This window comes from Myotis brandtii, unplaced genomic scaffold, assembly GCF_000412655.1.
Source record: "Myotis brandtii unplaced genomic scaffold, ASM41265v1 scaffold190, whole genome shotgun sequence".
In the NCBI taxonomy this organism is placed as follows: Eukaryota; Metazoa; Chordata; class Mammalia; order Chiroptera; family Vespertilionidae; genus Myotis; species Myotis brandtii.
In genome coordinates, this window is record NW_005357076.1 from 5,509,066 (window position 1) to 5,527,415 (window position 18,350).

The window sequence follows — 18,350 nt, forward strand, 5'->3', positions numbered from 1 at the left end:
GAGAAACATCAGTGATGAGAGAGAATCATCGGCCTGCTGCCTCCTGCACACCCCCCAACTGAGGATCGAGACCGCAACCCGGGCATGTGCCCTAATGGGGAATCGAACCATGGCCCCCTGATTCATGGGTTGACACTCAACCACTGAGTCACACCGGCCGTGCTCTATGTATTTCTTAATTTTACTTCCCTTTAGTGTGATTTTTTTTAAACTATTGAGAAAAACAAAACAAAATGTATGTTTCTAGCTCTTTGCGTACATTCTAATAAAATCTACCTAAAATTGAAATTACTTTCCAATGTTCATGTTAAGCCAGTGTTCAAACAAACAAACAAACCTAAATTGAATCAAACAGATCTGGTTTGCATGTTGAAAAGAGAGGATTCCCAGTTTTTTTCCATCTGGGACATATCAAACAAAAATAACCACCCCTTCCTTCCCTTCTCTAAGCTAGTCATCTGTAAAGATGAAACTATAAGACAGTTTTTATTTTTTTATTTTTTTATTTTTCCAGATTGTTCTTTCCAACTATAAGACAGTTTTTAATAAATGACTTGTATAGTTCTTGTCATGGTTATGACCACTTTTACCCTTCTCCCCTCTGATTGACAGGAAAATGAAGAAATATAGACTAGGATGCCTTACCACACCTGTCTGTGGGGGACCAAAGTGTCTGAATAAATTCATGTGGTAGACCAGTGCTCTAGCACTGTAAATATACATTGATTTATTTTGAAGTTCAAAATAGTAAACCAACTAAAAATGCATGTATGATCTTAAATGTGTAGTGTTAGTTATTATTTTAAGGGCATGGGTTTTCAAAACAGGCTTCAGTTCAGATCCTGGATTCACCAGTTCTTAGCTTTGTGATTAGGGGCAAGTCAGTGAAGTTGTTCATCTGTTTTGTCTGTAAAATGAAGAGGGTAGTAATACCAAACCCAAATTATTTATTTAAGGATTTGGGGATCATGAATATAATCAGTACCTAGTTCAGCCCTGGCTGGTATGCTCAGTGGTGTAGCATCAGTCTAAGGTTTGATTCCTAGTCAAGGGCACATCCTGGGTTGCAGGTTTCGATCCTCACCTCGATGAGGATATGTGCAGGAGGCAACCAATTGATGTGTCTCTCACATCGGTGTTTTGTTTTTTTTTCCTTCTCTCTCTCTCCCCCTCTCTCCCTCCCTTCCACTCTCTAAAAAAAATCAATGGAAAAAATATCCTCAGGTGAGGATTGACAAAAAAACACCAGCAAAAAATAGTACCTAGTTCAGTGCATAGTATTTAGTATGTTTGCAATTTGTCTGGATTTTTATTCTTGATATCATGTCATAACATGTTATTGCGTATCTAATTTTATTTTTCCCTTTTTTATTGAATTTATTGGAGTGACACTGGTTAACAAAATTATAAAGGTCTCAAGTGCACAATTCCACAACACATCATCTATACTCTTACTGTGTGTTCACCACCCCAAGTCAAGTCTCTTTCCATCACTATCCTAACTATACCCTCTCCACCTCCCCACATGCCTCTTCCTCCAACAGTCACACTGCAGTTTGTGTCCATGAGGGGGTTTTTTTCTCTCTCTCTTTAAAAATATGTTTTTATTGATTTTAGAGAGAGGAAGGGAGAGGGATAGAGAGATAGAAACATTGATGAGAGATAAACATCAATGGGCTGCCTCCTGCATACCCCCTACATGTGCCCTAACCAGGAATTGAACCAGTGACCTCTTGGTTCATTGGTTAGCATTCAACCACTGAGACACACCAGCTGGGCTTTTCTCTCTTTTTTTCTTTATTGTTCAATCCCTCTAACTCCCTCCACCTATTCCCCTCCCCCCCCCCAAAAAAAACCTAAACAGGTATCAGCCTGTTCTTCTTTCTATGAATCTGTCTTTATTTTGCTTTTTAGTTCACTAGATTCCACATGTGAGTGAAATCATATGGTACTTGCCTTTCTCTGACAGGCTTATTTCACTTAGCATAATGCTCTCCAGGTTCATCCATGCTGTTGCAAAGGGTAAGATTTCCTTCTTTATTACGGCCAAGTACTATTTAATTGTGTAAATGTACCTCAGCTTTAAAAGATCCAAAAATCTTGTCATTATAAAAACCTGACAGAGCTCTGGCCAGTGTGACTAGGTTGGTTGGAACATCATCTCATATACCAAAAGGTTGTGGGTTCAATTCCTGTCAGGGCACATACCCAGATTGCGGGTTCAATCCCTGGTCCGAACCCCAGTCTGGGCACTAAGGGAGGCAACAGATTGATGTTTCATTCCCAAGTCAATGTTTCTCTCTCTGTCCCTCTCTCTCTAAAGTCAATAAAAGCATATCCTCAGTTGAGTTTCTTTAAAAACAACAACAACAAAACCTAGCAGAATTGGTAGGAATTTTTAAATCATTTTTGTGACTTAAGATAGAATTAAAATTAAATAGGCATGATGTGGCAGAAAAAGTACTACATTAAATGAAGAGACTAACTTGGAAAACTGCATTGCTGTATAATATGTACTGTGGAAGTAATCCTTGTAAATGTTTGTTGAGCTGAAATGAGATTTTAACTTATGCAGGATTACAAAACAGAACCTTCAGAAAACCTGGCATGTATTATAGCTCCCTTAAATGAACCATTTAAAAGCAGGTTTAAAAAAAAAAAAAGTCACATTGGCCCATGAGTTCTGGAAGCCTTACTTTTTGGTTCTTGGGTCCTATCTTAAACATGTTTTATAAACATAGTGGTTTATAAAAGTGCTTAGTATTATGATGTCAAATACTTTCTGTTTTTGTCAGGAATGAGAAAATATAATAAGGATATGATTTTAAGATTTTCTTTTTATCACTGTTTTTAAGCATTTTAATTATTATGTACCTTTAGTGTTTCTCAACGTTACTACTACTAATGTTTGGGCAGGACAATTCATTCTTGTGAGAGCTGTCATGTGCATTGTAGCATGTTTAGCAACATCCCTGGCCTCTACCCACTAGATACCAGTAGCATACCCTCTCCCTTCTCCCAAATGTGACAACCAAATGTGTTTTCAGGATTTGCCAAATGTGCCCCGGGTGAGGGGTGAGGGGGCGTGGGAGGAGGAATCATTCCTGGTAGACAACCAATGATGTTGTTTTCGGCACGTTGTTTTGTTTGTTTGTTTTGTTTTACTATGTGCCTTGATGTAGTGTTCTTCATGTTTCTTGTCTTGAAGTTGTTTGAACTTTTTGTATTTATAGGTTTATAGTTTCCATCTAATTTGTAATCATTTCAGCCATCATGTCTTCAGATACTTCTTTGCTTTTCTGTCCTCTCCTTTGGTGACTCTGATTACAATATATTTTCCTTACATCAACCTGATAATGTTTACACTATTATTACCTTCATTTTACAGACGAGGAAATGGAGACATAACAGAGGTTTACATATAAAAAACTTGCCCCGAGTCCCACAGTAAATAGGTGATGCAGGGTTTGAACCCAGGCCAACCACAGTATCTGGGCTCCTGTTGCTTTGTTTTACTGCTGTGGTCACATTTTCAGCAATGATAAGCCATAAATTATCATAGTGCCTCTAAGGCTGGACTGTGAAGAGACTAGGCATTAACTCTTCTGTAGATAATGGGCATGTTGAATGTTGTACACTGCGTTGTCCACTTTTTCTAATAAGCCACAGGGGGAAATGTACCACAGAAATTACACTGAGATCAGTTCTTTCCCATGTCCAAATTGCTGCTAGGATGATAGGAAGTGAGGCACTCATTGGATCAACTTCCTGTGAATAACAAGGGATCATTACAGTCTAGATGCACTAAATGGTGGACAACAGGGCCTGTCCTTGAGATTTCCAACAGACAACCAGCCAGAGCAATATGAATGGCATAGCCCTGATAATGCAGGACTGTCATATTTATTCTTAATTTATTTTATTTTTTAATTGATTTTAGAGAGAGGAAGACAGAGAAAGATTGATGTGTGAGAGAAACATCGATTGGTTGCCTCCCTCACATGCCTGGCTGGGGATGGAACCCGCAACGTGGGTTTTTGCCTTGACCAGGAATCAAACTCACCACCTTTTGGTATACGAGATGACATTCCAACCAACTGAGCCACATCAGCCAGGCAGGACTGTCATCTTTCTGATTAGCTGTTTTTTGCAAAATTAATTAACTCAGTATTCAAGAAATTGCCATCATATTGAAGAATATGAACATTCTGCCCAACTGGATTGACATTTGGAAACTCAAAGTACTTTCAGAACTACACTATGTTGTCAAAAATAAAATTTGAGGAATATATATATATATGTGTATACACACACATATATATAGAGTAAATCATTAAATTTCTTTCTTGATTTATAACTACCTCTCCTAAAAATAAAATTAACAAAGCTGCTTCTCTAAAACATATTATATATATATATATATATATATACATAGATATAGATATATATATATCTATATATATATATATAGATATATATATATGTATGTATATATATATATGCCTAATATGCAAATTGTCCCCTCGGGTGTTCGACCGGGAGTTCAGTCGCTCGCTATGTTGTGCGTTGACCACCAAGGGACAGTGTGGAATCAAGGAAGGCCCTGGCTGGCAGCTGGGTAAGGAAGCCCCTGGCCGGCAGCCAACAGTCAGGGAAGGGAGGCACTGGCCGGCAGCCGAAAGGCCTCGATCGGCCCTGATTGCTGGCCAGGACTAGGGACCCTACCCGTGCACGAATTTCGTGCACTGGGCCTCTAGTGTAATATAATTTCCCCCATTAAATAGAGCTCATTCTTCTCATTTAAACTTTTTAGAATTTTGATTTTTAGCTAAACAAGAATTTCTTGGACACACACTAAGGAGAACAATCAATTTGGTAACAATGTCTTGTGCTTATAATGAGCAGTGGCATATCATATCACTCTTCTCTGTATGTGCTTGGGATAATGAGAGCCTTCTTTGAACCTAAAATTTTAAACACCGTCACACACACACACACACACACACACACACACACCTAAATCCCTTTCCTGCTTTGTTTTTTCTCCTTGGCAATTATCACTGTTCAACATTCTATATCACTGATTGATTGGCCTTGTTTATTATTACTTAGAATGTAAACTGCATGACACTGGTCATAGGTTTGTGACAATATTCACTACAAACATATCTGGTATATATAAAGCATTGTGGCCAGGTAACAAAGCAAGACTATAATTTTTTTTTCAATTTTCTCCAAAAGGAATTTTAGCAAACATAAGACTTGACTTTGCTGTTTATATCCCAAATTGAGATATAAGTTGTGTCTGAAGCTGCCACTGGGTGTGTTGGTTCTGGGGCCTCTTGGGAGGGACTCTTTTGCAAGCCAAATTTGATGTCTTCAGTCTGCAGCCAGTACTAGTGGAGAGAAAAAATGTGTTTTTTAATTAATATATTTTCAAATAAGCTTGGTTTCTTATAATTCAGAATTTACATATTTGTATTCCCCCTTATTCTTAAGTCATAAATTATATTGCTTTATACCCCATCTCCCTGATCAAATTTGATGGAATAACTTAAAGAATTTTCAACATTGGCTATAGCATTTGTATCAAATAGAATATTAAGTATTTACTAAATAAATATTAATAAAATAAATTCTGATTCATTTTAGGCAAGATAAAGAAACTGTTAATATAGAGTCTCTGATCTTTAAAGTAATTTAATAGGATTTGACTGAGAATATAGAAGAATGGTTATTAATGGCTTAATTCTCAGCACTTACTGACTGCAACATTAGCTGATGGTCTTAAATCTAATAATAGAAGTCAGAGATTTTTCTCCATAATGTGGTACAGAAAAGGGTCATCAAGATTTATCTAGAATGCTACATATTATTTATCGATTTCCATCACTTTGCTAATGCTAAGTTTTACTAGATAATGATAATATAATTTAGACTCTGAATTTTGGCCATTGACAATTATGAAATATTTATGTTGTGCTCTTTGTCTTCATATGTGTCCTAACTAACATTATTAACCCTGTGGGCTAATAACATAAAAACAATCCTAGAGAGAATAATAATTCATAATAGGTGAATATTAAACATCTTCCTTACTATTTACTATTAATCTTTGAAAAGCTGTTAGAAAAATCTAAAGCAAAGAAATGCTATAGCGTGGATTCTGCTCTGATGTTATCTGAAGCTGGCCGCTGGGTGCGTTGTTTCTGGGCCTCTTGGGAGGAACTCTGGTGCAGGCCAATGTTACACACTGCCTGTGACTGGCCCTAGACAACCTGTTTGGAGCTGCAAAGCTATCCACAGTTTGTGGCTGCCTCTGCTGGGCCTGGTTGTGCATGGAAAGGACCAAGCTGCATACCAAGGCCAGCTTTTATCAGCCCTGGGCCTGGGAGCAGGTCAGCTGAAGTCCCAAGGCATCCCGAGATCTGCCTCCGTCTGCCTCTGCCTGCAGGCTGCCTATTAGGCTTAATCAGTGAAAAGGCCTCTGCAGTCCTGGAGTTGATGAGGTAGCTTCTCAGTGAGTCACCAGGTTAGGGCGAGTGGTGTTCCCCAGACTGACACAGGTGCACACTCGGTGCCACTGCAGCGTGGGAGGCCACTCAGCAAAAGTCACCAGGTTTACCAAGTCTAGCTGACACCCCCTGGGTACTCGCACATCTTTGTGTTGGGGCAGGTTCTCAGGGAGTCATCAGGTGAGGCCAGCAGAGTTTATCAGGCCCAAATAGAGCAAGATTTGGCCATGTGAATGGAGGGCTCTGCTGCAGTCAGGCATACAAGGGAAAAATGGCCCCATCCTAGAGCCACACAATTCAGTCTGTCTCAGATTCTGCCAGGAGCCAAATCTCAGCAGGGCAGGGCCTCTGGGAGTTGAGAGGATGGGCCTAGTGGCTCTTCCGTGAGGGGTAGGTGCTGGTCAGGCTTGGGCGAATGTGGGATGAATGGCCTCTGTCCCTTGTCCCTGAACCACACAACTCAATTTGTCCCAGCTTCTGCCCAGACCTTGGCAGGATGGAGCCACCAGGAGTCAGGAAGGGAGTGGATCTCCCATGAGGGGGAAATGCCAGTCAGGTGTGCAAGGAAAGTAAGAGGAATTGCCCCTGCCCCAAATCCACACAACTCAGTTACTAATACTCCCTGAGTCTGCCCAGGTCTCTACACCCCAGCCTAGACAGCTCACTCCTCAGCAGGGTACAAACTCCACAGGGTGGGGTGACAGGGAGTCCAGAGGGTGGAGCTATTGATCCCCCAGGCTGGGGGAGAGTTCTACCCAAGAAAGATGGCATCTGCAGTGTGGGAGAGGGCTCAGCACTGGGATCCTGGCGGCTGTTTCTTCAACTCTCTCCCAGAACCACAAACACGAGTTCTCCTTCTGTGATTCTAGTCTGCTCTGCCCTCCCTTTACCGGAGCCCAGGGGGGAGTGGCTGTGAATGTGGTCTTGTATTGGCCCTTTAAGAGGGAACCTTTCTCTAGCTGCCTCTGGTCTCTTCCTGGTGGACAGAATCCCTGCCTATTTTCACAGCCAGATGTTAACTGGGCACTTCTTCCCAGCTCTGGTGCTCTGGACTGTGGAGCCCAGCTTGGGGTTGAGACCCACTCTTCTCAGAGGGAACTTTTTTGCAGCTGAGTTATCCCTCCAGGACCTTAGCCTCTGCCTGTGGGAATGGGGCCAGCCCTTTTCGAGTCTCCACCCTCCAGTCTCAGTGTGGCTTATTCTGTAAATCTTTGGGTATAAGACTTCGCTTCAGCTGGTCTTCAGTTGGTTATTCAGGATGATTGTTCTGTAATTTAGTTGTAATTCTAGTTTGGTCCTGGTAAGAGGTGGTTCCGTCTTTTAGTTGTATTTTTGAAGTGGTTGTTTGCGGCAGCAGTCTGCGGTGTTTACCTATGCCGCCATCTTGGTCTCTCTCTGTCCAGAGGGAACTTTTTTGCAGCTGAGTTATCCCTCCAGGACCTTAGCCTCTGCCTGTGGGAATGGGGCCAGCCCTTTTCGAGTCTCCACCCTCCAGTCTCAGTGTGGCTTATTCTGTAAATCTTTGGGTATAAGACTTCGCTTCAGCTGGTCTTCAGTTGGTTATTCAGGATGATTGTTCTGTAATTTAGTTGTAATTCTAGTTTGGTCCTGGTAAGAGGTGAGGGTAGATCCCACTTATTCACTGCCATCTTGGATCCCCTATAAATAATATATTTTTAAAAAATATGTTTTGTATTGATTTTTAAGGAGAGAGGAAGGGAAAGGGATAAAGAGATGGAAACATTGATGAGAGAGAAACTTCATCGATTGGCTGCCTCATGCATGCCCCTTACTGAGGATCGAGCCCATAACCCCGGCATGTGCCCTGACTGGGAATTGGACTGGTGACCTCTTGGTTCCTGACTGGATGTTCAATCACTGACCCACACTGGCCAGGCTATAAATAATATCTTGAAGTAGGAACTTTATCATGTGGTTTTGTATCCCCAAAGTATCTGACACAGTATCCTACTAATAGTCATTTTTAAAGTATTTGAAAGAAAGGATATTTGAGATGTGGCTTCCCTGAGTTTCTTCTAGTTAGAAAGGAACCTAGTTCATCTCCATATCCTTGACTACAGTGTCAAAGGAGCCTCAGTTTGCTTGCTGCCATGGTCTTTCCTTCATTTCCCTAGAACAGGTGATAGAAACTTTTCCAGATTCTTCTCCTACAATTCTTCTTACTTGTGTCCTATCCTCAGGCTCTATTCTGTCCTGTTTTTGTTCTGTTGATGGTTGGGATGGCTGGTAGGAATTTAGTCCTCAGTAATTGATGATGTTTCAAGATCTTTGCTTATGGTCTATGAGCCCCATTTTTTACATCAAATGTATTGGTCCACCTACTAGTATATAGCTTACCTTTCCCTAAAAACCAAAACTTAATAATGTTTGGTTATGCTTAGGCTTCATAATGTGTTGCTTACCTATTCCTGAAACAACTTTAGAAAATTGTTATGTGTTGTGCTAGGAAATTTGAGGTTACAAAAAGGAAGTTAAGGCAAAAAAATCGTGATTTTTGATGGAATGGTTTGCCTAATCACTGCCCCTTCTAGAGAAGTTATTCAGTGCAGTATCTGGCACTTAATAAGTATTCCATGTATATATTTGTTTGCTAAATAAATATCCAATAATTTTTCTGAATAATTATTTTAGTATGCATACTAAAATTTTATATTGCTCCAAATAGCCTTTGCCTCCTGCCTTGCACTTAAAACGGTTTTGAAGTATTCTCTATGTATATAGACATGATGAAAGGTAAAAAAATTATGACAATAACTACACTTTTCTATTTGAACACTAAACTGAAAAACAAAATAGATTTTGGGTGAATGCCAAACCTAGTCACGTGTAAAGAGGGTCCTTCAACTTAATATAGATTAAGTAAATATCCAAGCTCTTTATTAAAGCAGCTAATTCTAAGTATCTATACAGTAAGTTGTATCTTGGCATAAGCTGTCACTTTGGCTAGTATTGAGCACATGGAGTGGAATGAAACTACATAGAATGAAATGAAAGCAGATGATTATGGTTTCAGATCTGTGAAGACAGAGGTGGGGGTCTGTCACAAAGGTATATGTCAATTGGCCATAAAAATAGTAACATGCATTTGAAGAAAATAAATCCTAAAGTAGAACATGACCTTAACGCAAGGGTAAAGCGCTGGCATTCCTTTTAGAATCTCTCTCCCGGGAACTCTCGGGGAATCTAAGCTTTTTGACATCTCTGGCATTGAATACTCTTCTTTAGCACAACTGTCAGCAGTGTAAGGAAGAGCAATTTAAATGAAAGACTGTTTCTGGCAGCTCTCAGAAGGTCATCAGTAACTGAGGATGAAATATAGCTCAAAGATGGGTTATGCACTGTGGACTAGAAACATCAGCTATTTCTATTTCTTTTCTTCAGGTGTTAAATTATAAATCTTTTTCTTTCTTTTGAGAATCAGGGCTGAAATGTATTTTCTGGAATACATTTCTGAATAGTGTTCCGTGAAAACCTTGCTAAACAAATTCAGAAAAATTTCAGTCTTCTTATGAAGTATTTAAACTCAGGTTCTTGACATTTAGTGTTTTATACTATTTAGAAAACTTTGCCAACTGACATTAAATAAATAAATCACACTGACAGGCAGTAAAGAATGGAGCCCTCTTTGTAGGCATTGTAGAGTCTATATGTAATGATAATTAGCTCATAGTAACTGTCTCATATAGTTTCTTTCATTGACTTAAGATTTTCAAGTAAAAACAAGACTGAGTAACTCTGAATTTTAAATTTTTTCTAAGAATATACATTTAATTTTGGCCATAAACTCAATTTCAGACTGAATTTTAAATTTTTTCTAAGAATATACATTTAATTTCTCTGTGTTTTTTTCTTATGGTCAGAATTTGTCTTCTAACCAGATCCTTCCAGTAAGTGCTGTTAGAAATAGCAGCTGAACTATTCCCCACCCGCACCTGTTCTAATGGGGTCCTGGCTACCTCTAACTGACCAGTAAATCACAGGTTAGGGGTTTGTCCAGGAGCAATACAGAGTGTAGGCATCATGGCTGTACCTTGCATCATGGGCAGCTTTACCCACTAGGTCTGCCCTACAGTTATGCTAGCTTAGCTACAGTTAAACTTGGGCTCAAAACTACATGATGTGAACAAAGTCTTTCCTAAATTTAGATCACTTTCAGAGGTCTTAAAGGACTCCAAGAAACTGGGATAAAGATTAGAATCAATGACCTCTTTTAAAGGGACAATTAGCTTTTTCTTCTCTCATTTGACTACCAAATCCATATTGTATTTAAAACCATTTGTGCATCAGAATTAACTATTAGAGCCTAGCTGGCATGGTTCAGTGGTTGAGTGTTGACCTATGAACCAGGAGGGCACGTTTCGATTCCCGGTCAGGGCACATGCCTGAGTTGCAGGCTCGATCCCCAGTGCAGGGCATGCAGGAGGCAGCCGATCGATGATTCTCTCTCACCATTGATGTTTCTGTCTCTCTCTCTCCCTCTCCTTTCCTCTCTGAAATCAATAAAAACATATTTTTTAAAGAATTAACTATTGGAATAACACAAATGTAATTGCCAAGATAGTATTAGTGAGAGCATGTATTTGCATACCTTTTTAGAATCTTGACTATGTTTATCAAACACTTTCATAAGTGTTTACTCTTTGGCCCAGCAATTCCGTTTCTGTAAGTTTAGGCTAATAAAATGATTGTATGTATAATGATGCTGATGATCAAAAAATAAATTGGAAATAACTCAAATATCAAACAGATGGCTGAACAAATTACAATAAATTTTGCAATGAAATTCAGTGTAGCATTTAATGTATGTAAGGCAGAGATTCATTAGCATAGGGAAATGTTCACATGTATCGATGAGTCAAAACATACATGTCTTATTTCATCTTGGCAAAAGAAACAGTGTATGTGTCCTGTTATTTGTAGAAAGGATAACTCATTCCACAATTAACTATATTTAGGAGACTGTGCTTATGGGAGTCATTAGTTATCTGAAGTACCCCAAAGGAAGGCTATTAGGATGTTGGAGCCTGGAAATAAGCTCTGAGAAACTTAATAGACACACGAGAATATGTTTTTATGTACTTAGAGAGCTATCAAATAAGTGAGGAAGCAGATATACTTTTTATTTCTCTAAAAAATTAAACTATGAGATGTGTAAGAGCTGCACACGTTTGGATTTGGGCTCTACATGAGATAAAAAGCTCAGTTAATAATCCCAACCATGGTTAGACTTCAGAAGTGATGACCTTCCTCTTAGAAATAATCAAAGGCAATGTGATCATCCTTAGAAATTCAGTAGTGAGGTTGATCATTGACTAGAAGTTCATTATGTTCTAAAGTATTTTCCTAATTCAGAGTTCTCTGATATTGCATATTAATTACCTCATTTGTCCTATAGCATCATTTTAAAACAGGAATGGTGCAGGTAGGAATTCTGTGATGGTGTTACCGGGAAACCCCCAGGTGGGCTCGGGCTGCCTTCGAAATGTCCCATAATGGAGGCAGGGTTGGCTCATATAAAGCATTCATTGAGAGGGCCAGCCAAACAAGAAGACAGGGAGCTTACAAGCATCCAAAACCTGTCTTACAGCAAGGTGCACGGGACAAGATTATATAGGGAAAATGGACTGGGGTGAGGTTGGGAACAGAATACAGTTACATTCAGTCCTCGGGGGGTAGCAGAATTCAACTATTGTTCTTGGTTGTCAGGCGATGAGATGATGTCTTGGCTCCTGTGGTGTTGGCCTGACCATGCTTAACAGTTCTGCTTGCTTGCTGGGTACAGTGTACATTGTCCAGAAATGAATCACCTCCTCAATCACTTTGCTCATGATTAAAGGGAGTACGCAAGTGCACCAGCCTGAGAAATGAAACTTAGAAAAGAGAAAAACTTAACCCTCTGTTCCCATATACGAAACTTAACCCTCTATTCCTATACGTATATGTATTTCAGAATTTCAAAATAATATGACTATCTTTCAGATTAATTCAGATGCTCTATCTATCAGATTATAAGTCCCCCCCCCCCATCATTGGGAGCATCTAACCAACAGAAAATAAGAATCTAACCTATCCTCTTTTTTTTAAAAATCCTCACTTGAGGACATTTTCATTGATTTTTAGAGAGACAGGGAGGGGGAGAGAGAGAGAGATGTGAGAGAGAAACATCAATCGGCTGCCTCCCACACTTGCCCTGACCCGGACTGGGGATTTAATCAGCAACCTAGGTATGTGCCCTGACAAGGAATTGAACCTTGACCTTTTGGTGCCAACTGAGCCACACTGGCCAGGGCTAACCTATTCATTCTATCAGTACTACCAAAAAAGAATTTAAGACATAATGACTCATTATATTGTTGGAAGAGCCAAAATTAGAGTCCTACTCTGCATTTTCTATTAAAGAGCAAAGTAGAAAAATCTGTGCTTCAAAGAACAGTCTAGAGTTGTTATTGTTACTATAGAGTAATATAAAAATGATACTTAACTAGAACAGACCCTATTGTATCTCCATTTCCTGTAGCAAAGATTGTTGTGGAATTCTGAGTAAAAGCTGTATAGTAATGAACTTTGCATGGAATTTTATTGTTTTAATCAGTTCTTACATAGGTTACGATCATTTTGGGATCACTGCATAGAGGTAGATATGTTGTTAACACGGGGAGGGGAAAGCTTCACTGTTCTCTCTGTAAGTAGCCTGGGATTCAACAGAATTCCTTTCTCAGTACCTTTCTATGGAAATAGGTTGTTAGTGTATACACAAGGCACCGGAAAGCTTTCCAGAACAGCTGGATTTCAGAATTATTCTGAAGCCTCCATTTAAGAGGAGACTGGGAAGTTCAAGAGAATTGCCTAACGGGATATTCCTGTGCAGCATATTTCACTTAAAGCAAGCTGATTTTTTGCTTGTTTATCTTAAATACTTGGACATGATCAGCAGATAAAGACTGAATAGGCTGAGAGAACTACACTGGAAAGAAGGACGTTCCCTGATGGCCGGGTAAAGCCTAAATGAGAAGGTGCAAGCTGCTGCCTTGACTTGCCTTATCAGTGACCAGTGCATAGGGCTCAGCCTCTAGAATGTCAGCACATGCACTTTACTAAACACTCTGAGTAGCTCCACATAAAGCAAATACTCTGTTTGAAAGTAGTTAAGCCAGGATAAAAAGATAAAGAAACCTAAAGCAGTCCAGGGTGCGCTTTGTTTGGTAAACTGAATTGTATACTAATTGTAAGAGGACATATGAACTATGATTTGCTAGAGTAACTCATTCAGTCATTTAAATGATACGGGCACATGCCTTCACAGAACTAATAGGACAATTATGATAAAGCTAAAATTTTAAGTACTCTGTGTAGCCTCTGTAATTAGTGGAGATAGGAATGAAAATGCTGCTTTAATTCATAGGTAGCAACATACTGACTGGCTCTTGCCAAATTTTTTCCATTTCTATTCATTTGGACTGTATTCCTCCTGATGTTGTGATGCCACCTCCTCTGTCACTCCTTCCTTTCTGTTCTCTTTCAACTGCGTTCTACCCTTTCTTTATCCTCCTCAACCTTCAGTCCTCCTTGGGCAACTCCACTACAGGCTCTTTGCAGTTCACCACACTTATGCTAATGACTCTCAGCTTTAATCCCTCTCTTCTAACTACGTTCTGAACATTTTCATCTGAATATGCTGTTGACCCCTTGAATTCAGCAGGTCTGATCTGAACTCATTTTATTTCTCAAACCTTTGTTGTTTTTTTCTAAGTCTTGTATCTCTTGGTTAATGATGTGCAAGCTACCCAGTAGCCTAAGCCAGTCATGCCCTCATCCCTTTTCACTCTCAACTCATCATAGCTGATTATAATCAAGTTGTATAATTTCTGCCTTGCTATTTCAAATTTGTTTTCTCCTCTCTACTACCATTGCCATCAGCTCAAGCCTATTTTTAACATTTATAAGACCTTCAATGGTCTTCTCTGCAGATGGCTCTTGTTTTCCAACTCATCCTTCACTGTAGCCAGAGAAGTCCTTCATAACTGCCTGCTTGATTGTGTCACGCCTCTGCTTAAAACTTTCAGTGGCTTCGTATTGTTTGCAGTTATTATAGTCTCAGGTATCTGCAAGGAGTAAGCAGATAATGTGTGTGAGTGAAGTGGGCCAAATGTGAGACAGTGGGGAGAATAGGAGAGTGTATTCCTCTCTAAAGAAATTCATATTCAGAATTTTTTAAAACATTTGACAGTCCTGTCTGAGAATCTAATGTTGCCTATAGGTCTCCAGTTAGTGCAGCCAAGTCTAAACTGCTGAGCATGGCATATGCAGTGTTTCTTTGATATCAGGTATGTCTTTGAAATGAACAACTTGTAACTCTCAGCTGTTGCAGAGACTGATGTAACCAGTGAGTCACGTTTGTTGTTTTTTTCTAAGTCAGAATATATCAGAATAAACAGTGAGTTGGTTATTATAAGTACTACTGTCTTCCTTCATATTGGAAGCCGGGGAGCATTATGGGCTTTGGAGTCAGCCTTGACCTAGGTTCACTTGCCAATTCCGTCACGTATTTGCTGTATGATTTTGAACACAATTTCCTCCTCTAACTAAAATATAAAGAAATAAAGCCTTGCAGGATTGAGAGTGCAGTATCAGATTCTCAACCGCTTTAAATTTTCCAGCTCAGTGTTTGGCACATAGTAACTCTTCAGTAAAGGATAGCATCTAGACAGGTAGGGAAAATTTAAGAGGCAGCAGTGAATAATATAAAAATCTAATTCCCCGGCTGCATCCTTCTTAGTAATTGTACTTGTGGCCTAAAGAAGAGCAAACCAGTTGCAGGCCATTATCAGGTGAGGCAGGCAATTGGAAGTGGACAGGCACATCATTTACCCATGGAACTAAAAACCAGGAGCTTGCCACCCTCGCTGGCTATCGAGCTGAAACTGGAATTTAAGACTAGAAGTTCAATTTTCTGTTGACAAATTCCTAACTAAGATGGGAATGTGGACTTTCTACAACTATGCATAATGTCCTAAGCTCTTTTTCACTTTTTTTGTCTACATATAATCTTTAAATTTTTTTTAGTGAAAGTTATATTAGCTAAAAATTTACTTCAATAGTATGAGGATATTTTATTTTGGTTTGTTCACTACAGCTGTATAAATTTGAAGCACCAAAGGAAGTTTTCTTTATCAGAACATTTTTTGTTGTTGTTAATCTTTACCCAAGGATATTTTTCCATTGATTTTTTTTTTTTTTTTAGAGTGAATGGAAGGGAGGGGAAGAGACAGAGAAAGGGGAAACATCAACATATGAGAGATACATGGATTGGTTGCCTCCTGTAAGTGGTTGGGTATTAAGCCTGCAACCAAGTTACATACCCTTGACCCAAATCAAACTCGCGACTCTTCAGTCTGCAGGCCAACGCTCTAACCATTGAGCAACCTGGCTAGGGCTATCAGAACATTTAGCATGGTGAGGAAAGAGGGCTGTTGTATTTACATATTATTCTAATGCAACAGTACATTATGTTTTCATTGATCTAGGAACAATAAGAAAGTCTTCAAGAGCTTTCATCATTCACTTAAGGGAAAGAAAATATACCATATTTTCAGGATCTAAAGTTTAGCATAAATTTAACATTTAAGTATATTTTACTCAGTAATTTGTATACCCAGCTGACATGGTTGAAATAGGGGGCTGAACAGCTAACAGTATACAGTATTTTTCTGCCTTACCACAGAGCTATCGTGATAATGAGTAAAGTGGTACAGATAATAACCTGTTGGCATAATGACATCCACTGAACTTCTCCTTGTACTTAAAATGGAGAGGCTAGAAAGCAAGACAAAGAGCGTTTCAACTTCTTTGCAGCAGTATGTCTCACTCCAGACAGACGTTCATGCCCAGGCAAATGATACTATATTTAAGTAACAGAGCAACAACATTAGTATTACACAGCTAAGAGGATTGTGTCTAAGAAAGCAAAGTAGACGTATTTAAGAGAATATTGAAACACAAAGATAGACAAGTGCTGTCTTTACTGGCTATGCTAAAATTCTCTTTTGGTTTTAAGGAGTATCACAAAAAGGTTGATCTAGATAAATACGTTGGTATTCTATGACTTGATATTATTTTTTAGTGTTCATCTGTTTTTCTTAAAGGACTGATTTTTTTTTTTGTCAATGCCATCTAAAATATTTTTCTTTTTCCTCCCTCTCTCTCTTCTTCCTTTCTATCCTTCCTTTCTTCCTTTCTACTTGCAGCTCCTCAGAGAAATTTTGAAATTGCCTTCAAGATGTTCGACTTGAATGGAGATGGAGAAGTAGACATGGAGGAGTTTGAACAGGCAAGTTGTCCTGGAAAGTTCCTTTAAATACATTCATATTTAACCCAGTTACATGTTATTTGGAGTTACCTTGGCCTTGGTCAGTAGATTCAGATGCTACCCAATTTTTGAAGTACCTAATGTATCATTTTTCAAAACTACTAACTTTTAACATGTGGGTTTTCTTGTTTTAACTCTAAACATAAGGAATTATTTGAGTATACGATTAAGGTCAAGATTGCTCTGATTTCCCAATATGAATTAAACTATAATGCTGAGAGGCTAAGTTATGGATATTCAATCATATATTCAGGCCACATTTATCAACAGCTACTCTTTGCTAGACAGTTTCAGAATACAAGGATGAATGGCAAGTAAGAAATGCACAGAGACAAATATTTTAAAATACCTAGAGACATTTATTCAAATTTGCACCCTGTGTCCATCATACATTTTAAAAAATATGTTTTTATTGATTTTTTAGAGAGAGAGAGAGGAAGGGAGAAGGATAGAGAGATAGAAACATCAATGAGAGAGAAACATAGGTTAGCTGCCTCCTGCATACCCCCTTCTGGATCGAGCCCCCAGGCATGTGCTCTGACTAGAAATCGAACCTGTGACCTCTTGGTTCATGGGTCAGTGCTCAACCACTGAGCCACACCAGTGGGGCCATCCTACACTCTTAAATATACAGTCTACTTAGAATTCATATTTTACTATGTCACATAAAATGTGGGAACTGCAACCACATACCATTTACCCCTTCTCCATTCTTTCTGCCTTACTTGTCCTATGTATTATATCTGCATCAAATAGTCCTCCCTTATCCAAGGGAGAAATGTTCCAAGACCCCCAGTGGATGCCTGCTACTTTGGATAGTACCAAACTCTATACATATTGAGATTTTTCCTAAACATGCATACACCTTGTGGCTTCTCTTTGGCATATCCAAATTGTCCACACCACGCTCTTGTGCTTTGGGGCTATTAAGTAAAATAAGGACTACTTGAACACAGGCATTGTGATATCATGACAATAGATCTGATAACTGAGATGGCTACTAAGTGACTAATAGGTAGGTATCAGATAGAGCATAGATATGCTGGACAAAGGGATGGTTCACATCCCAAGTGGGATGAAGCAGGACGGCCAGAGATTTCATCACACTACCCAGAATGGCATGCAATTTAAAACTTATGAATTGTGCCCTAGCTGGTTTGGCTCAGTGGATAGAGCATCGGCCTGCGGACCAAAGGGCCCCAGGTTCAATTCCAGTCAAGGGCACATGCCTGGGTTGCGGGCTCGGTCCCCAGTGGGGGGCATACAAGAGGCAGCCAATCAATGATTCTCTCTCATTGTTGATGTTTCTATCTCTCTCTCCCTTCCTCTCTGAAAGCAATAAAAAATATATTTTAAAAAAAACTTATGAATTGCTTATTTCTGGATATTTTTCACTTAATCTCTCTCTCTCTCTCTCTCTCTCTCTCTCTCACACACACACACACACA

At 39.3% G+C, this 18,350-nt stretch overlaps 1 protein-coding gene across 1 annotated transcript in view; it reads left to right on the forward strand.

Moving 5' to 3' along the window:
- Positions 1-18,350, forward strand: part of MICU1 (mitochondrial calcium uptake 1) — a 175,389-nt gene that overhangs the window by 75,984 nt on the left and 81,055 nt on the right. Inside the window, exon 8 of the mRNA XM_005864687.2 lies at positions 16,781-16,863. Coding sequence (XP_005864749.1) covers positions 16,781-16,863 — 83 coding nt within the window. The remainder of the gene's footprint in view (positions 1-16,780; positions 16,864-18,350) is intronic.